Source organism: Helianthus annuus, chromosome 1 (assembly GCF_002127325.2).
Source record: "Helianthus annuus cultivar XRQ/B chromosome 1, HanXRQr2.0-SUNRISE, whole genome shotgun sequence".
Taxonomy (NCBI): Eukaryota; Viridiplantae; Streptophyta; class Magnoliopsida; order Asterales; family Asteraceae; genus Helianthus; species Helianthus annuus.
Genome location: NC_035433.2, coordinates 135,017,523 through 135,039,060, shown reverse-complemented (window position 1 = coordinate 135,039,060; position 21,538 = coordinate 135,017,523). Strand labels below are relative to the sequence as shown.

The window sequence follows — 21,538 nt, the reverse complement described above, 5'->3', positions numbered from 1 at the left end:
TCTTCTTCCTCTCTCACAGAAATCTTCATCTTCTTCAAGAGTTCAAGGTACACCTTCGGGTTGGAGTCAAGACCGGCAGTGCAACTGCTTGCGGCTGTTGTATCCTGGAAACAAACGTGTTCTCCTGGGAGACACGAAATTTGTTTTAAGGGACCCGTGTCTAACACGATCCTCAGCCAAAGAACAGTGTTTCTGTTGGAGTCTTTCTGTTCTTGTTTTTCTTTTTCAGTTGTAAATTGTACTGTAATTTTATTTAATTCTGATTTGTTTCTGTAATTCAAGTTAATAAAAGAATTTTATTTATTTTGCACGAACGGATTCCTACAGGCAATACATCTTCCCTTGTCATTAACCAGCCAAAGATGACTTCTTTCTCCTATTATAGCCATGTAAACTCGAATAACACGAAATTTGTTGCAGTTCATCGCTTCAACGGTCCTTTGATTTTTGAAAAATAAATGTTAAGCTTTATTTTTTCGCATTAGATTAAAATGGAAGAAAGTAATTAATAGGTAACACAAAATTCATCCTAAATGATTGAACTACTAAATAATTTTATTAGACGAAAGTTGCATTGTGTGTGCTTTCGTTGACGCCTTTACAAAAGTTTAATAAAACTGGACTGTTTGAGCTATTTAATAAAACGATTCGCTTCTTAAAAAACAACAATGACTAAGGCCTTTAAAGAATTTTAATGTATTAAATATAGCTAAAACAACTCTATCAGCTTAATAAGACTTAATAAGACTGGTTGGTTTTACCCGTCTAAAAAACAGAGCCGTTTTAAAATCGGGTAAAAACCAAAGTAAATAAAATAAAAAAGAATAGGATTGTGTACCAGTTCCAGTCAACCTAACCTGAAATAGCATTTTTTTTTTACAATCTCATAAACCATATGATCAACCTGCGTATTATAGTCACAAATAATAACATACACACACATGTAAATATATAATATGAACATATTAACGACCAAGAAGCAAATAATAAAAAAATTCTAACAATAAAAAGAAGTATTTAACCAACGTCAAAACAACAATAAATCATAAGGTAATTCTCGTTCCTATCTAGTATTTTCTATCATTTCTTTTTTCAACGTAAGAATTCTTTCTCATTCAGCCACATTATGTTTTTATGAAAAATACTCACATAGTATTATACGATACTCGTGTTAAAACTAAACAATAATCAGGACCTAACATGTGAATAATTATGAAAGACATTTAATTTTGAGGCATTTTCTTATTGCCTCGCACCATGCTTTTTTTCTCAAGCGCGCATAATGAAACTAAGGCCAAAACATCCAAGTATAGAGAACATAATATGATGTGCTTCAAGCAACCCAAAGACCTACCAATGAAGAAAGAACTCGGTTTTCCCAGACATCAAAATGTCACAAAAAGCACATGATGCAGTCACTAATCAGTAATTAGTAATTAACAGATGGTGCTAACTGTTAGTAAATAAAATCATCGTGATATTATTGGCATGTATATTCCCATTATTGTATTACGATTAGTTGGTTAGGATTGATTGTAGTTTTCCATGTATAGCTCCTAATTAGTCTCTCAATTATGTATTATATATGCTGTATCATTGGTAATAGAAGGGGACAAGGAAATCAATTACTTTCATGGTATCACCCCTTTGAGCAGATCTCGATCTCCTCTGCCATCGTTTCCTTCACCTTTTTTTTCTTATTTTCATTGATCATGGGAGACAAGACAGATGCCTCAACTCCTGCAGAACCGAAACAGCCCATTCTTCACCTTGTATACACCGTCACGAACATACAAAACAAAGTCCGTGTCCTCGATGGTATTGAGGTCTCTTACCCGACATGGGTCAAGCTTTTTATGCTCCACGCCACCGGGTACGATGTGGTTAATCACATCGATGGCTCTCCGGCACCCAAGAAAAACACACCTGAATATGCACCGTGGAAGAAGATAAATGCAGTGGTATTACAATGGATCTACGGTACCCTTAGTAACGATCTCCTAGTTCGTGTTCTTGAAGATCAGTCAACCGCGTATGAGGCATGGACCCGAGTCAAAACTCTGTTTCTAAATAACAAAGGACCACGTGCCATGGCCCTTCAACATGAATTGACCAACATCACACTCGCCTCCATGCCCAACCTCGAAGCTTACTGCCAGAAAATCCACGACCTTTCAGACCAACTAGCCGCAGTTGACTGCCCGCTCAGCAACACCTAGCGCATTCTTCATCTTCTCAACGGCCTTCCCCGGGAATATGATACAACGGCCTCCATCCTCAATCAGAATCTACCCCCATGGGAGCAGGCTGTCGAACAGTTGCAGGTTGAGGCACGCCGGATCGCGGCGCGAGAGGCTCGCAATCCGACCCCCGTCATCGCTGTCGTAACCCAACAACCTGAGAAAAGCCGCTCCAACACTCGTGACCAGAACAGAGACAACATGGACAACAATCGCCGTAATTATCAGCGTCGTGATCAGAACAGAGGGAATCGTTCCTCTCACCGTGGACAAGGTTACTCGCCACAACAGCCCCATCAATCCCAGCCTCCGTATGTCCCGAATTGGGCTCCACAGCAGGCCTACATGCCTTACTGGGCTCCGCCCCCTTGTCCATTTCCAACTCAGACCTGGGCTCCGCAGCAATGGGCTCCTCGGCCCACCTCTGGTTCCAACAACAACTATTCTGCAGGCCCCTCTAATAGCCAAGCACATGCCCACCTGGTTGGGGTCGATCCACTTGAACCTACAAGCCTAGCAAACGCGGTTCAGGCCATGTCTCTGGAGTCCGGTTCTCGCAACAATGAACAGTGGCATTTTGACACAGGTGCATCATCTCACATTACTTTTGATCCTCATAAACTTGATACTTTTTCCACTTATTCTCCGATAGAGTCAATATTTGTAGGCAGTGGTCATAGACTTCCAATTATGGGTTCGGGATCTTCAAAAATAAACACACCCCTTAAACCTTTACACCTAAAATCCTTTTTGTTCAATCCCAATATCATAAAAAATCTCGTCTCCGTGCGAAAATTTAATGTTGATAACAATACTTCCATTGAATTTGACCCCTTTGGTTTCTCTGTGAAGGATTACAAGGATGGCACGATCCTCAGTCGTCACAACAGCACCAGTGATCTCTATCCGCTCACCTCCAATGCTTCCGCCACGACTTGCTTTGCTTCCACCAAAGTCTCTCCATTTTGGCATCACCGACTTGGACACCCGGGTCAACCCATCATGGAGTTTCTAAATTCTAAGCATTTTATTTCGTACAATAAACCAAAATTACCTTTTGTTTGCCAATCTTGTCAGTTATCCAAACATAAACGGTTGCCATTTTTCGATTCTACTACTCGTACTTTTTTACCTTTTGCAATTTTACATTGTGATTTGTGGACTTCACCCATTTTGAGCCATGCAGGTTATAAATATTATATGGTACTCACAGATGACTTTACCCAATATACTTGGGTATACCCTTTAAAATTTAAGTCTAAGACATTTCTCAAATTTAAACATTTTCACCAATTTGTTGCCACACAATTTCGCCTACCAATACAATCATTTCAATGCGACATGGGTGGTGAATTTGTTAACACCGAATTTAAAAATTTTACGACTAAACACGGCATTCAACTTCGTTTTTCATGCCCTCATACATCCCAACAAAACGGGAAATCCGAACGCATGATTAGACGAATCAATGAAATCATGTTCACCCTCCTCACCCATGCCTCGCTACCCTCATCTTTTTGGGTTGAAGCCCTTCACACCGCCTCGTACGTTCACAATATTCTCCCGACCAAACTCCACAAATATCAAACCCCCACTTCTCTTCTTTACCTCCGCCAACCGTCATACGACCATTTTCACGTTTTTGGATGTTTATGCTATCCAAACACCTCTTCCACTCGCCCACACAAGTTGGCTCATCGATCAATTCCATGTTTATTTCTTGGATACCCCGCCAAGTATCGCGGGTATCGATGCTTAGATCTCTCCACGGGCAAAACAATTTTCTCTCGCCACGTTAATTTTGACGAGACAAAATTCTCGTTCTTTAACCCGTCCAAACCTCAACCTACCCATTCCTTCCTTGATCCATCCCCACTTATCTTTACTCAATTTTACCAAACTCCAACACCTACTCCCACGGACCCAACTACTACTCCTCATCAACCCCACCCCAATCACCTAACTGGCCCAACATCAAACCTCGGCCCAACACCAACCCCTATCAATCCACTACCCCAAGTCCCACCTACTGATCCAATACCACCCCCACCCCAACAACAGAACTCACCCCCACCCGAGCCACAACAGGAACCCCCATACATCCCTACCCACTCCATGCAAACCCGCTCTAAATCGGGTATCCATAAACCCCGCCAACCACTATCCCTCAACACAGAAACCTCCCATTCCATTTCCCCTGTTCCCAAATCTCATCTTACTGCCCTCACCGACCCTAACTGGAAGGATGCCATGGTTAACGAATATAAAGCTCTATTAGAAAATAACACGTGGGAACTAGTACCACGACCAAGTAATACCCCTGTGATACGTTGCCTATGGCTATTTAAACACAAATTTCATGCTGATGGTACCTTGGAAAGACACAAGGCTCGCCTTGTGGTAAATGGAAAAAGTCAAACCGTTGGAATTGACTATGGCGAGACTTTTAGTCCAGTTGTCAAACCTACTACGATTCGCACAGTTCTTAGTTTGGCTGTGTCAAAGGATTGGGCAATTCACCAATTGGATGTTAAGAATGCATTCTTACATGGACATCTCAACGAAACTGTTTACATGTTTCAACCACCCGGTTTTACGTCTTCTGAACACCCCAAATATGTTTGCAAACTTTGAAAGTCTCTTTATGGCTTGAAACAAGCCCCACGGGCATGGTACCAACGCTTTGCAGGTTTTGTCTCCAGATGCGGTTTCAAGAGTAGCATATGTGACTCCTCTTTATTTGTTTATCACAAGGGAGATCAAATGGCTTATCTTCTCTTGTATGTGGATGATATTATCCTCACTGCCTCCAGTGACTCTCTTCTAAAAAGCATAATAAAGTCCCTATCCGCCGAGTTCAACATGACCGACCTAGGTCAACTGCGTCACTTCGTCGGCATTACGGTACATAGAAAACAAAATGGACTCTTCTTATCACAGTCCACATATGCAGCTGACATCTTATCTCGTGCTAACATGTCAATATGTAATCCGGTTAGCACCCCAGTAGAAGTTGGCTCCAAACTCAGCGCCACTCACGGAACTCCCTTCTCTGATGGCCCTTTATACAGGAGTTTAGCTGGCGCCTTGCAGTACCTTACTATAACACGACCAGACATTTCCTATGCAGTTCAACAAGTGTGTCTGTTTATGCATGCCCCTAGAGAGCCTCATTTTCAGTTGTTGAAACGCATCCTTAGATACATCAAAGGGACTCTCTCTCAGGGCCTTCACATCACACCCTCCCCTAATACCAAATTAACCGCCTACTCAGACGCAGATTGGGGAGGGTGCCCAGATTCAAGACGATCTACTTCCGGGTACTGTGTATATCTTGGTGACAACCTGATCTCTTGGTCCGCTAAACGCCAAGCTACAATCTCCAGGTCTAGTACCGAAGCCGAATATCGCGGAGTCGCTAACACGGTAGCCGAGACTTGCTGGATACGCAACCTCCTATTGGAACTTCATGTCCCGATCCGACAAGCAACCATTATATATTGTGACAACATTTCAGCCGTCTACTTAGCTGAAAATCCGGTGCACCATCAACGCACCAAACATGTTGAATTGGACATCCACTTTGTGCGTGAGAAAGTTCGTCTTGGTGACATTAAAGTTCTTCATATCCCAGCTGATTACCAATATGCAGATATCTTCACCAAGGGCTTACCTAAACACTTGTTTCAACGCTTTCGGTCCAGTTTATGCCTTCGTCCTTCTCCGGCTCAAACTGCGGGGGGGGGGGGGGGGGGCTGTTAGTAAATAAAATCATCGTGATATTATTGGCATGTATATTCCCATTATTGTATTACGATTAGTTGGTTAGGATTGATTGTAGTTTTCCATGTATAGCTCCTAATTAGTCTCTCAATTATGTATTATATATGCTGTATCATTGGTAATAGAAGGGGACAAGGAAATCAATTACTTTCACTAACATGACACGATTTAATACTTCAACTAAATAAAAATAGCTAACCGCAATTGAAAAATCAAGAAACCAAAAAAAATAAGTTCATTTTTAATGATATTTTAGGCAAACCTTACTGATTAAGATATGCAGACATCGCCTTACGCTTCTATTCCAATGCCATTTGATCGTTTTCCATCTTCATCCTCTCGTTATCAAGTCTCATCATCTCCAATTCCGTATTTTTCTACTTTGAAACCTTTGCCATTTAAACCGTTATTTCTCCAATTCCAACATTTGTGCTTGAATATGTTGAACCAGATAGCAATCTATAATATTATAAAAAGTAGATGGATACCACTTCATTGATACCCTAGATTCTTACCTTTTTCGCCGGAAGTTCCATGGAAACCCTAGATTCTTACCTCCGTTATCTTGACCCAATAATACAGATGACTATGTGCCGGAATCTAGCGAGCCGCCGGTGGCTTACCGGCTTTCTCTCACCTTCATTCTTTATTATTTCCCTCTCCAAGTCTCTCTGTATCTATAATATTTGTATTCTTCTCTCTCTGTCTACAAAGCAATTAAAGGGTTATATAGCTCACAGGACACTTGGCATTATCAACGAAATTTACAAACAAAAAAACAAAGCGTACACGAACGATATATCGATCTGCACAAAAAACATCTGAAGCCAGACGTACAACGATATACAACGCAAAGATGTTACTAATTTATACCCTTCACTATCAGAACATGGTTCACAACCAACCTCAACTGGAACCAAACATCATAAAAAAAGGGATACCTTAATGGTTTAATGGAAATCAAGCAATTTGAAATTTAGTGAGATGATGATTAACGATTTAAGGTTCATTGGTAACACAAACTTGACACTAACTTTAGGATTGATATCATTATGCACCAATGAAACAACAGAATCTCCCATCAAAGCAATTGAATGAAATTCCAACAACAAATTTATGAATAAGTTATAGAATAACACTTGCTACTAACATAATATAGAATAATTGAATTGGATGTATTAGATTAACCTACTTATAGCTAAAAATGTTGAAAAGTGACATTTTAGAAACTTTTAGGTTCCTTCTTTTCACTCTCTTTCAGCAACTCAAGATTAAAATTATTAATAACCTATAATATGGAAAAAATCAATATAAAAGATCTTGCTTACGAAGTTACGTTGCAACCAAACATTGCATAGAGCAAAACACCAAATCACATGCATTGGCGCACACTTACTAAATCTATTTATACATACTACGTGCTACACACATATAAACATTATACCATACCAGCTAGAATTAGACAATGCATTTTCAACCATTTTGAAGTGGTCAATTAACACGTCCTGGAAAACAAATCAATTTAACATGAGACACAAATGACTGATATGAGTTAAAATTTCCAATAAATACATAGCATAAACAGTTCATCTCATCTTTCTTGGAGTCATATTTCTTTGAAGGAAACAATTGTTTAAATAAGATCGTTTTAACACATATAATCTAAAATTAAAATTAAAGGAAAAGAACACATATAGAATTAGTTTTTGTTGTTGATGGAGATTCACAAAAACCTCAGTTAACCTAAACTTCCAATACCTTTACGAACAACTACATCGGTTTATTTTCACATCATTTTAAAGATTGCAAAGCTAACCTTCGCCACGAAGTGGGTCCAGAAACGTATGTTCGCCTGCTCCTTAAGATCAGGTAGATGACTTTAGACCACCGACTAAACTAATTTTGCTTATTGATCAGAAAACCCAACCACCGTTATGCTTGGCTTCGGCGATAAGCATGTAGTAGATGATGACGCGGCTTTCCAGCCTGGCATCGATTAAACCAATTCCCAAAACAATTAAAATAAAATACAAAAAAGGTAGGGAGCAGTGGTGAAGAAAGCGTAGGGCGCATATTAGAAAGAACTCACTATTAAACCCTCTTTCAAATAATAATAACAAAAATACAAATTTTACCTTTTGCAAATTGGTAATAAGATCCTATTCATCGTCAGTGGTAGTCGAGATCGAAACTGATTTCCGCCATCTTAGCAAATCCCATCCCCTGCCTTTCTCTCATTACTTCCCCCGGTAGACTGATGAGAACTCCTTTCTCTCTGTTTAAATGTGAGCCCTAGCTTTCGTTTTCATCGTCGCCTTCATTATCTTCAGTGCGCGTAAAGAGATCAGAAAAGATACCAGCATCTTCATATGGCTAGAGATAAGACATGCTTAACCAGGAGATATAAAGAAATGGCAGGAATCAACATGTGTCAAACACCAAACTTCTAGCTTATTTAAATTTTGGTCCAGATATGAAGAAAAAAAATTACATTGTACTTTGGAAATAGGTAATACTTTGAGCAACCAGCAAGTTGTTCGGGGTTTCTTTCTAATGGCGTTGCAAATGGTGTGGGTGGATGCAGTGTTATTGTTTCTGATATGGAGGTATTAGCAGAAGTGGTGGGGCTTGACACTCTATTGACTGACCATCACGTATGTGCCATCTCTATAGTTGTTTCTGCGAGACAATATTTTTAAAATCTTGATTTTAAATTGTTATAAAATGACAAACAAACTATATATATATTATAGAATACAGAATCATTAAGTGCTTGCATGAATCTTGGCTGCTTGTTCTTTCCATGGTCTTCGCAAACATACCTTTTGAAGCACCCTTTTGCAATAATCAAAATTTCATCTTCTTCAGAATTCTCGAAATTGAATCGCCATGTGGAAGTGCAAGGCGATGAGAAACAGATGGTAGAATCGTGACAGTGAGAGGATTAGAAAGAGGCAGAGCAATACCTGTCCCAGTACCAGTACCAGATCTTGCAACAATTTATTTAAATTATATCAAAATGTAATTCTATAGATAACAATTTAAATACATGGGTTAAAAACAATATTATAATTTATAGATATCTACTTAATACACAAAGTCATAAAAGAGCTAAACACAATGGTCACATCTATTGACTACCAAACACAAAGACTACCATACACTACTACATCTTTGGTCTTGAGCTTAGTACCTAAATAGGCCCTTCCAGAACCTTATACACTTTTCACTTTTAAGGTAAAACTCTAGCGAAGTTTTACCTCCAGCCTCGCTATCAATCCTCTTGGATCCTTCTTTTCTTCTCACGTAACTTTGTTTCACGCAGTACCTAACCTAGTGTCGTTCCCTACGTGTTGCAGCAGATAATGGCGTAAGGTGTAATCAAGCGCAAGTTTTAAACAAATGTAAGTAAATAACACCAAAATACAGGAATTATTAGAAAGCAAACATCATATTTCAAACCAACATAAATTTTTAACTAAATTTATATCAAAACATAAATAACAATTCAAAAAGCAACTAAAAAGTCATTGATAACTAACTGAATTTCTCATGATCTGCAATGTGGCATGAATTCTATACCCACTCCATATGCATATGTCTAAATGCGTGTGCACTTGCTCATATTAAGATTTAGCTAAGAAATGTGCATGCTCCTATTAAGATATAGCTAATCAATGTAGGTACCAGTTGAGGCACATTAACCAATCGTTCCATATTCGAGCTGATCTTAAGGAGCAACCTGCATTGCAATAACCCAAGAAATAAGTATCTAGTTTATTTCTGACATCATTAATAAACAACTACCCGTAAAAAGAAAATTTAAACGAATACAATTATACACAATATAAATATTTATTTTTATCAGGTACATGACTAAATCCATCTCTGGGTATGTAATTGAAACTACATAGTTTCCTATTGGTTGAATTTCTTTGGGCTCTACATCTTTAGAGATATCACCATGCTTCAGTTTTTGCTTGTTGATTCATTCATCATGTCTCGCGTGAAATAAAAAAAAAACATCTTTATAAATATAAATTTGTAAATTTTTCAACGTTGAAGGTTTTTATTTGTAATTTTACCACCTCTGTCTAAGCTGAGTAAAAGCAACTGTAAATGTTAACCTCTATTCTGAGCTTAAAGGATTGCTGGGAAGTAGCCCTATTTGTCCTCCTTTTCAATATGCTTCAACCAAAAGTTGAATCTGACTCAGGGCTCTGCAAAAGGGAAGTTAAAATCCAGTTACCAAAAATCAACATACAGCAAAAGAAACAATCTCACATCTAGAGAAACTTTAATTAATAGTGACTTACACTTCGTCTGCTTTGCCTCCCGCCATTCAATGTCCTGTTTGAAATACGATAACATACAATTAAACAAATAATTCAGAATTAAAACTAAGAAAATTTAAAAATTAATTTTAAAGGCATTCATTTCTGTGACAACTCGAGTTTCCAAGATTTCCATCTTTGCATTAATTGCACGTTAATTGTTAAATTGTTTGTTAAACGACTTGTCTGCCTTGTAATTGTACTCGTGTTTGAAATATGTTGTATGTTGAAACGTTTTGTGATTGCTGCATCTATATGTTTGTTGATATAGCATGTAACCTGTTTGAAAAACTTAAACTATTTAGACTTTGAATAGCTTCGACGAAACAGAAGTGTTTCGCCATCTATACCCCGACGAAACATAAGGTTGTTTCGTCACAAACACCTCGACGAAATGGAACGTCGTTTCGCCATCTTCATCACGACGAAATAGGGTGTTTCGTCGGCCCAGTTTAAAGCAAAGCCCAGTAAGGGGCCCAATTATGATACGCGAATATATAATAACCTAGGGTTACGTAAAGCTCATCAGTTATCAATTTGCAAACCCTAGAGCTCCTACCTCCCTATTTTCTGTGCACCGACGGCAACCCCCGTCTCTCTCTAAGCCCTCACGAATTTCACCACACAACCGGTAAGTATATGGTCAATTGTTATCGTTGTTATCATGATGGATTACCTGCCTTGATTTGAATGCTTAAATGGTTACTGCTCAGCATGTTTCGAATAGGGTTCATGATTTGGATTGTTGATGATGATTACCATGTTGTGTAGACTAAAATCTTGTAAAGCGTATATGTTACTGTTGACTGTTATGTAAAGGATACGAGCTTAGAGTCTGGTCATGCTCATAAACACATAATGATTCCTGATAACAAAGAACTAGTAGACCTAAGTAAATATCGATTATATGTACTGATTGTGTGGATCGAGGGATTGTTTAGCAAACTGTTAGGTATAGGATACGGGCTACATGTATTATGTTCGATGTTGTCTGTGATGTATGATGACTGTATGATTGATGATAGAGTGTAACGGCTGAGAATGATAGTTAGGGTTTCTGGGTAAATCATCAGTTACGCGACGTAACTGATGCATTCTAACGAAACAATGGTAACGACGAAACGGATGTGTTTCGCCGAGACCATTCACGACGAAACTAGCACGACGAATCAAGTGTGTTTCGCCGACGGATAGCACGACGAAACAAAGGGGTGTTTCGTCGAAGGGAGATCACGACGAAACAGGGATGTTTCGTCGAGTGGGTAAACTGCACAGTAACTAAGTTTATTTCTGTTAAGGGTTAACTGGGTTAGCTAACTATGGTTAAAAGATAAGCATGACTTGCATGATCTTGTATGACTGATAAATGCTATGTGTTAGTTATTACTTGCATGTATGTGATGATCTTGCCTGTTAGTCGAACATGTGAATATCAACTGATTGTGTGTACATGCATACCATAGGCTTTGACTGAATTGTTTGTGCGAGTAATCTTAGCATACCGAGCAAACCGAGGTGAGTTCACACTTTCTACAAGGCATGGGATTCCCAAGGGTTGGGAATGGGTTAATTAACTAAAACGGAAACTACATATCCTCCTTGGGTAGGATATGTACGGCCATCCTCCTTGGGTAGGATGCCACTATAATTCATGCGTATTCTCCTTGGGTAGAACTACGTACGTTCGTCCTCCTTGGGTAGGACAACAACCTTAAACTTACTAGACAAAACTCTATCATGAAGTCCCTCCTCTTTATATCGACTTAATCGCCGAGGCCGATGGCGAGCGGGTCATTAGTTAATAGCGCTATTAGGTTTAACAAACCTCACACCGTGTCGTTCGAACGGGCGTGTACTAATGGACTATGGCAAACTGTCAGTGATGATAGACACTGATGTAGGGCACCACTTATGTTTCGTTAGTAGTCGATATGGTATGGTCTAGTGGTTCACAGGGGAAGCCCCCCACTGATTATGGTCACGGTTTGGGAAACAAAAGAACTGGTTAACTCGTGGTTTACGAAATGACTTATGATTTCAAAACGAACTGGTAAAACTAAACAACCAACTGTGAACTCGCTCAACTTTGTTGTTGACTCGTTGTTACATGCCTTGCAGGTCTATAGGTACTCATGGAGCTTGCATAGGGAGGCGCGGTCGTTGTGGGACCTGGACAGTGGGTGCCATGTTAAAAACAATATAACATTTCAAACTTGATACTTATGTTGGGTTTTTCTTTACATTTATGCTTCCGCTAAACACTAAACTATGTTTTGTTTTGGACACCTTTCATATTGTGTGGTTGAATTTTATTTATTACTTACTATGTTCCATATGATTGGTGGCTTGATCCTGGTCAGTCACGCCTCCAAGCGGTGATACTCCGCATGTGGATTTTGGGGGTGTGACAGATTGGTATCAGAGCCATTGGTTATAGTGAACTTGGTTTTAATAAGGGAAAAGTTTTTGTTAAAACCAGACTATAACTTGTACAGTGCTCAACGATCCACAACGACGCCTCGCTCCACGTGCAAGACTCAACATTCTTGGTGGTATGGTTTATGTTGTATTGCCTACTTGCTAGTCACATAGAATTTTGCTTATGATATGCTTAGATAAACATAACAACTATTAATTGAAAACACATGTGTGCTTACTCTCTTCTGTCATTGCACTATCGCGAACCCCTCTCACTTATGCTTCTTATGATGTGAAGATCATGAGTGGACGTATCAACATGACTCAAGCCCAGCTGACGGCTTTAATTAATGAGCAAGTAGCTGCAGCACTCGCAGCCGCTCAGGCAGGAAGTATAACCTGCCATTGCAACTTACTCTAGGATCTTTAGATCCTACTCTCGTGAACCGACACTTGTGCTTAACTTTGTTTATTCTTGCACACACAACAGGTCAACATGCTCAACCTCCTGCATGTACCTTCAAAACTTTTATGGACTGCCGACCCACTACTTTCAACGGCACTCAAGGAGCTGTAGGCCTCCTCCATTGGTTCGAGAAGCTCGAATCTGTATTCGAAATGTGTGAATGCCCTGAGGCACATAGGGTGAAGTATGCTACTGGTACTCTTGAAGGATTAGCGCTCACGTGGTGGAACACTCAGGTTCAAATGCTGGGGATTGTTGCTGCAAACGCTACCCCATGGAATGATTTCAAGGAATTAATCAAGGAAGAGTATTGTAGTCGCGACGACATCCACAAGCTAGAGGTGGAGTTTTTCAACCTAAAGATGACAGGGTCAGAAATCGAAGCATATACGAAAAGGTCTAATGAGCTGGCAATTTTGTGTCCTATTATGGTGGATCCTCCCATCAAGCGAATTGAGTTGTACCTCAAAGGTTTAGTGCCAGAGATCCAGAGTCATGTGACATCAGCAAACCTCGCCACCATCCAGCAAGTCACTCGACTTGCTCATCGTCTCACTGACCAGGCAGTCGAGCAGAACAGGCTGCCTAAGCGTGTTGGTACTACTACTACAGTCACAGCTACTTCTGATGCTCCCAGCGACAACAAGCGTAAATGGGATGGGATTTCAAGCAAGGGATCGACATCAGCTCAGTCTCAGTCTCAGCAGCGAAAGACTGATGACTACCAGAGTCCTGGTCAGCAATCGTCTGGTAGTCAAGGGCAGGGTGGATACAGGGGAAACCACCCCAAGTGCAACCGATGCAACATGCATCACAGTGGGCAACGCAGCAAGGGCCATTGTCTGAGGTGTAACAAGTTTGGGCATGAAGCTAAAGATTGTAGGAGCACGCGACCTGCGAATCAGAATCGTCAAAAGCAACAGCAAGTCCCGCAGAATTAGCCGCATCAGCAGCAGGGTAATAGGGGATGCTTTAAGTGTGGTGCTGAAGGCCACTTCAAGAGAAATTGCCCTCAGTTGAACCAGAACCAGAATAACAACAACAATAATCAGGGAAACAATGGGAACAACAATGGGAACAACAACGGGAACAATGGCGCCCGGGGCCGTGCATTCGTGATTGGTCAGGGTGATGCAAGGAATGATCCTAATGTGGTGATGGGTAAGTTTCTTCTCGACGACTTCTATGTTACTGTTTTATTTGATTCGTGTGCCGATACCAGTTATGTGTCTCTAAAAGTTAGTCAAATGTTAAAGCGCACACCAACACTTTTGAGCACCAAGCATGTCGTAAAGTTAGCAAATGGTAAAAGTTTAGAGGCCACACACGTAGTCAAGGGTTGTAATCTTATCTTAGCTGGTCAGACCTTCTCTATCGACCTCATTCCTATCATTCTGGGTAGTTTCGACATCGTTATTGGTATGGAGTGGCTATCTCAACATCGAGCAGAGATCCTTTGCAAGGAGAAAATCGTCCGCATTCCTAGTTCAAATGGAGAACCTTTAGTGATACATGGCGACAAGAGTGGTGCTGTTGTTGGCATCATTTCTTTTCTCAAGGCCCATAAGTGTTTGCGAAAGGGGCACACTGTTATATTAGCCCTCGTTACTAACGCTTCGAAGAAAGAGAAGAAGATAGAAGATATTCCAGTGGTGCGTGATTTTCCTAAGGTATTCCCTGAGGAATTACCTGGTCTCCCACCCCATCGACAGGTTGAGTTTCAAATCGATCTAGCTCCTGGAGCAGCACCAATAGCTCGAGCACCTTATCGTTTAGCCCCATCAGAACTTGAAGAACTATCTGCGCAACTACAAGAGCTCTTGGATAAGGGTTTTATTCGTCCTAGCTCTTCGCCCTGGGGAGCTCCGGTGTTATTTGTGAAGAAGAAAGACGGTACTTTCAGAATGTGCATCGACTACCGTGAACTCAATAAGGTGACTGTGAAGAACCGCTATCCACTTCCACGCATTGATGACTTGTTCGCTCAGCTGCAAGGGTCGAGCTACTATTCAAAGATTGACCTGAGGTCAGGTTACCATCAGCTGAGAGTCCGTGATGAGGATATATCTAAGACAGCATTTAGAACTCGTTATGGGCATTACGAGTTTCTAGTTATGCCCTTCGGATTGACGAATGCACCTACAGTCTTCATGGATCTTATGAACAGAGTATGCAAGCCCTAACTAGACAAGTTTGTTATAGTTTTCATCGACGACATCCTGATCTATTCTAAGAGTCAGGAGGAACACGAGCAGCATCTATGACTCATCTTGGAACTCCTTCGAACAGAACAGCTGTACGCCAAGTTTTCCAAATGCGAATTCTGGCTTCGTGAAGTCCACTTTCTAGGCCGTGTGGTGAACAAGGATGGGATTCATGTTGATACATCCAAGGTAGACTCGATTAAGAACTGGCCTGCACCTCGCACACCAATGGAAATTCGCCAATTCTTGGGTTTGGCGGGCTACTATAGAAGGTTCATCAAAGACTTCTCGAAGATTGCGCAGCCGCTTACTCTACTGACGCAGAAGGGCGTTACTTATCATTGGGGTGATACACAGGAATCAGCAATTCAGCACTTAAAGGATAGACTTTGCAGTGCACCTATTCTTTCATTGCCAGAGGGCACAGACGACTTTGTGGTTTATTGTGATGCATCGATTCAGGGTCTTAGTTGTGTGTTGATGCAACGGGATAAAGTCATTGCTTACGCGTCACGCCAACTTAAGATTCACGAAAGGAATTATACTACGCATGATATAGAGCTGGGAGCTGTAGTTTTCGTGCTCAAGATATGGAGACATTACATGTACGGTACCAAGTGCACCATCTACACCGATCACAGGAGTCTCGAGCATATCTTCAAACAGAAGGAATTAAACATGCGTCAATGTCGATGGGTCGAGCTTTTGAACGATTACGAATGCGCAATTAAGTGCCATCCGGGCAAAGCCAATGTGGTGGCTGACGCCCTCAGTCGAAAAGATACTACACCTAGGCGTGTACGAGCGTTGCAACTCACAATTCAGTCTAGTCTTTCGGCACAGATACGAGATGCTCAGGTTAAAGCATTGAAACCAGAAAACGTCCAGGCTGAAGCCCTACGCGGCTCAAGGCAACGGTTAGAACAAAAGGAAGACGGCGCCTACTATGTAACAGGACGCATTTGGGTCCCACATTATGGAAACTTACGCGAGCTGGTGATGGATGAAGCACATAAGTCTCGCTACTCAGTACATCCGGGTTCGGATAAGATGTACCACGATCTCAGAACTACGTATTGGTGGCCTAGCATGAAAGCCCACATCGCAACTTACGTCAGCAAATGTTTGACTTGTGCGACAGTCAAGACGGAATATCAGAAACCATCAGGCCTACTCCAGCAACCAAAGATACCACAATGGAAATGGGAAGAAATTTCCATGGATTTTGTTACTGGCCTGCCTAGATATCAACGTGGGAATAATACCATTTGGGTGATCGTGGATCGACTCACTAAGTCTGCACACTTCTTGGCTATCAAGGAAACAGACAAGTTCTCTACCTTAGCAGACATTTACTTAAAAGAAGTGGTTTCGAGGCACGGGGTGCCAACCTCTATTATTTCCGATCGTGATGCACGTTTTACCTCTGAACTGTGGCAAGCAATGCACAAATCTTTTGGCTCTCGATTGGACATGAGCACAGCTTATCACCCTCAGACGGATGGGCAGTCTGAGCGCACTATTCAAACTTTAGAAGACATGCTACGTGCATGTGTAATCGATTTTGGCAACGGCTGGGAAAAACATCTCCCTTTGGTGGAGTTTTCATATAATAACAGTTATCACACCAGCATTCAAGCCGCTCCATTTGAGGCATTGTACGGGCGTAAATGTCGATCACCTCTTTGTTGGGCAGAGGTGGGTGATAGTCAGATCACGGGTCCAGAACTTGTAGTAGACGCAACGGAAAGAATTGCGCAGATACGACAACGAATGGCGGCAACTCGTGACCGTCAGAAAAGCTACGCTGATAAGCGCAGGAAACCACTCGAGTTCCAGGTTGGGGATCGAGTGCTAGTCAAAGTCTCACCGTGGAAGGTGTAGTTCGTTTTGGCAAACGAGGTAAACTTAACCCACGCTACGTTGGACCGTTCGAAATCATTGACAAAATAGGCAAGGTGGCCTACAAACTGGACCTACCAGCAGAACTTGGTGGAGTTCACAACGTTTTTCACGTGTCAAATCTGAAGAAGCGTCTGTCAGATGAGACCCTTATAGTTCCTTTGAAGGAGCTCACTATCGACGATCAGCTGCGATTCGTCGAGGAACCAGTTAAAATCACGGATCGGGATGTTAAGGTCCTCAAGCACACAGGAATACCTCTTGTTCGAGTTCGTTGGAACTCCCGTCGTGGCCCAGAGTTCACCTGGGAATGAGAAGATCAAATGAAACTCAAGTATCCCCAGTTGTTCGAGAAAAATACAACTACTATTGAGGCTGAAGCTACTACAGAATTTCGGGACGAAATTCCAAATCAACGGGGGGGATGATGTGACACCCCAGGAAAATCAGTAAACCACGCAACTTAGCTAGTTTCCTCAATAACCGCATGCTAAATTTCGGGACGAAATTTCTTTCAAGTTGGGGATAATGTGACAACTCGAGTTTCCAAGATTTCCATCTTTGCATTAATTGCACGTTAATTGTTAAATTGTTTGTTACACGACTTGTCTGCCTTGTAATTGTACTCGTGTTTGAAATATGTTGTATGTTGAAACGTTTTGTGATTGCTGCATCTATATGTTTGTTGATATAGCATGTAACCTGTTTGAAAAACTTAAACTATTTAGACTTTGAATAGCTTCGACGAAACAGAAGTGTTTCGCCATCTATACCCCGACGAAACATAAGGTTGTTTCGTCACAAACACCTCGACGAAATGGAACGTCGTTTCGCCATCTTCATCACGACGAAATAGGGTGTTTCGTCGGCCCAGTTTAAAGCAAAGCCCAGTAAGGGGCCCAATTATGATACGCGAATATATAATAACCTAGGGTTACGTAAAGCTCATCAGTTATCAATTTGCAAACCCTAGAGCTCCTACCTCCCTATTTTCTGTGCACCGACGGCAACCCCCGTCTCTCTCTAAGCCCTCACGAATTTCACCACACAACCGGTAAGTATATGGTCAATTGTTATCGTTGTTATCATGATGGATTACCTGCCTTGATTTGAATGCTTAAATGGTTACTGCTCAGCATGTTTCGAATAGGGTTCATGATTTGGATTGTTGATGATGATTACCATGTTGTGTAGACTAAAATCTTGTAAAGCGTATATGTTACTGTTGACTGTTATGTAAAGGATACGAGCTTAGAGTCTGGTCATGCTCATAAACACATAATGATTCCTGATAACAAAGAACTAGTAGACCTAAGTAAATATCGATTATATGTACTGATTGTGTGGATCGAGGGATTGTTTAGCAAACTGTTAGGTATAGGATACGGGCTACATGTATTATGTTCGATGTTGTCTGTGATGTATGATGACTGTATGATTGATGATAGAGTGTAACGGCTGAGAATGATAGTTAGGGTTTCTGGGTAAATCATCAGTTACGCGACGTAACTGATGCATTCTAACGAAACAATGGTAACGACGAAACGGATGTGTTTCGCCGAGACCATTCACGACGAAACTAGCACGACGAATCAAGTGTGTTTCGCCGACGGATAGCACGACGAAACAAAGGGGTGTTTCGTCGAAGGGAGATCACGACGAAACAGGGATGTTTCGTCGAGTGGGTAAACTGCACAGTAACTAAGTTTATTTCTGTTAAGGGTTAACTGGGTTAGCTAACTATGGTTAAAAGATAAGCATGACTTGCATGATCTTGTATGACTGATAAATGCTATGTGTTAGTTATTACTTGCATGTATGTGATGATCTTGCCTGTTAGTCGAACATGTGAATATCAACTGATTGTGTGTACATGCATACCATAGGCTTTGACTGAATTGTTTGTGCGAGTAATCTTAGCATACCGAGCAAACCGAGGTGAGTTCACACTTTCTACAAGGCATGGGATTCCCAAGGGTTGGGAATGGGTTAATTAACTAAAACGGAAACTACATATCCTCCTTGGGTAGGATATGTACGGCCATCCTCCTTGGGTAGGATGCCACTATAATTCATGCGTATTCTCCTTGGGTAGAACTACGTACGTCCGTCCTCCTTAGGTAGGACAACAACCTTAAACTTACTAGACAAAACTCTATCATGAAGTCCCTCCTCTTTATATCGACTTAATCGCCGAGGCCGATGGCGAGCGGGTCATTAGTTAATAGCGCTATTAGGTTTAACAAACCTCACACCGTGTCGTTCGAACGGGCGTGTACTAATGGACTATGGCAAACTGTCAGTGATGATAGACACTGATGTAGGGCACCACTTATGTTTCGTTAGTAGTCGATATGGTATGGTCTAGTGGTTCACAGGGGAAGCCCCCCACTGATTATGGTCACGGTTTGGGAAACAAAAGAACTGGTTAACTCATGGTTTACGAAATGACTTATGATTTCAAAACGAACTGGTAAAACTAAACAACCAACTGTGAACTCGCTCAACTTTGTTTTTGACTCGTTGTTACATGCCTTGCAGGTCTATAGGTACTCATGGAGCTTGCACAGGGAGGCGCGATCGTTGTGGGACATGGACAGTGGGTGCCATGTTAAAAACAATATAACATTTCAAACTTGATACTTATGTTGGGTTTTTTTTACATTTATGCTTCCGCTAAACACTAAACTATGTTTTGTTTTGGACACCTTTCATATTGTGTGGTTGAATTTTATTTATTACTTACTATGTTCCATATGATTGGTGACTTGATCCTGGTCAGTCACGCCTCCAAGCGGTGATACTCCGCATGTGGATTTTGGGGGTGTGACAATTTCAACTAACAAAGAACAAACCTTCAACGCTTGCTATCCATCGCAAGATGAAACACACGAACTCAACCCTAAATTCTCCGCACTGAGTAAAAGATCTAGCGAGCAAAACAAAACGATGAAGACGAAAAATCCCATTTCTAATCACTTTTCTTCCAATCTTCTACCCGCTCCTCGATACTTTATTTTGGCACATAAACCATTAATTCCCCCAAAAAGATCCTCTTTTAATTACCTCTAATTAAACATCAAAAACCTCTTAAAAGATACACAACTGAAAACAACAAAAATGAGCCTAATAATCTACACAAACCCTAGATCATGTAACTTCATCATACACCAGTTACCACTTCTAATAAACAAAAGATCGGAATTTTCCATCAAATCAAAAATCAAATCTTGTAATGGAGATGGAATTTGGAGAACAATTATTGTGCTATGTGTAATACGGATCATACCTTGAGTATGAAGTTCACAAATCACGATCCAAACTGAAGATGTGGTGTAACCTGCGGGAAACAAAAAAAAAGTGTGAGAATAGAGATGGAATTGAGAGTTCGAGGGTTATAATAGCTTACTGATCCAATTACTCGATTAGGGTTCGAAATCTGAAACCGTGTGAGTGAATTGGCGATTGAATACCTGGGGATTTCATGGTGTGGATCGAAGAGGATTGGAAGCACAGAGAAGGATTTGCGTTTGAATTCTCTGACATAGACAATGGAAAGGCATTCATAATTTTGGAGAAGATTTCAACTGATTGAGAATTGATTGGGGTTTACATATACAATCTAAAGAAGGCGGTTCAAGAATTGAAGGAAATTAAAGGAAATAGAGAGGAGAGGAAAATGTCGCCCAAAATCACAATTCTCTGGCCAAAGAGAATAGCCACATCAAAGTCAAATAGTCAACACTATTTTGCTTTAATATAAGAGATAGATGTGTATTAGTGTATATAGGCCTAAGCCCAAGTAACTCATTAACCAACTTTAAAAAGAAAAAAAGGCCGAACTGATGAACCAACTTAAGAATAAACAAAAAAAAAAGCCCAATTCGAGAACTAAAGTCCCAATCAAAGGGACCCAACTATGATAAACCATGTTGCTACATAAGTCTTGGCGTCAACATGGGTGGCACCTATCTAATTCGTACATAAACTTCACAAGATGTTCTTGTGGTTCTTCGGTGTGGTCCCTAATTGTCTTCAACGATTTTTTTCATATTTTTTTCGAACGGCAAAAATTACATAATCCATACTTCTAAATTACACCAAGTTTATCACATGTCAGGAATTGAACCACTTTATTGATTTTTTTTTCATATGTTATTCATTGTTATAGGGTATTATTTTATATATTAC

The 21,538-nt window shown here is 40.7% G+C and overlaps 2 protein-coding genes and 1 long non-coding RNA gene across 3 annotated transcripts; 2 read left to right on the top strand and 1 right to left on the bottom strand.

Moving 5' to 3' along the window:
- Nucleotides 1–1,564: 1,564 nt before the first annotated feature.
- On the top strand, nucleotides 1,565–3,341 carry LOC118480336. Its single transcript, XM_035975141.1, has 2 exons — nucleotides 1,565–2,826; nucleotides 3,093–3,341. Exons 1-2 carry the CDS (start codon nucleotides 2,442–2,444, stop codon nucleotides 3,137–3,139), a joined length of 432 nt encoding a protein of 143 aa, XP_035831034.1. The 5' UTR covers nucleotides 1,565–2,441; the 3' UTR covers nucleotides 3,140–3,341.
- Nucleotides 3,342–5,003: 1,662 nt separating this feature from the next.
- Nucleotides 5,004–8,023, top strand: LOC110932096 (uncharacterized mitochondrial protein AtMg00810-like). Its single transcript, XM_022175458.2, has 2 exons — nucleotides 5,004–5,943; nucleotides 7,941–8,023. Exons 1-2 carry the CDS (start codon nucleotides 5,004–5,006, stop codon nucleotides 8,021–8,023), a joined length of 1,023 nt encoding a protein of 340 aa, XP_022031150.2.
- A 12,307-nt stretch (nucleotides 8,024–20,330) lies between these two features.
- Nucleotides 20,331–20,949, bottom strand: LOC118480334. The gene is made up of 3 exons (XR_004861980.1): nucleotides 20,821–20,949; nucleotides 20,637–20,687; nucleotides 20,331–20,415 (listed from the first exon to the last, which is right to left on the bottom strand). It is a non-coding gene; the product is annotated as an uncharacterized LOC118480334 (long non-coding RNA).
- Nucleotides 20,950–21,538: the final 589 nt, after the last annotated feature.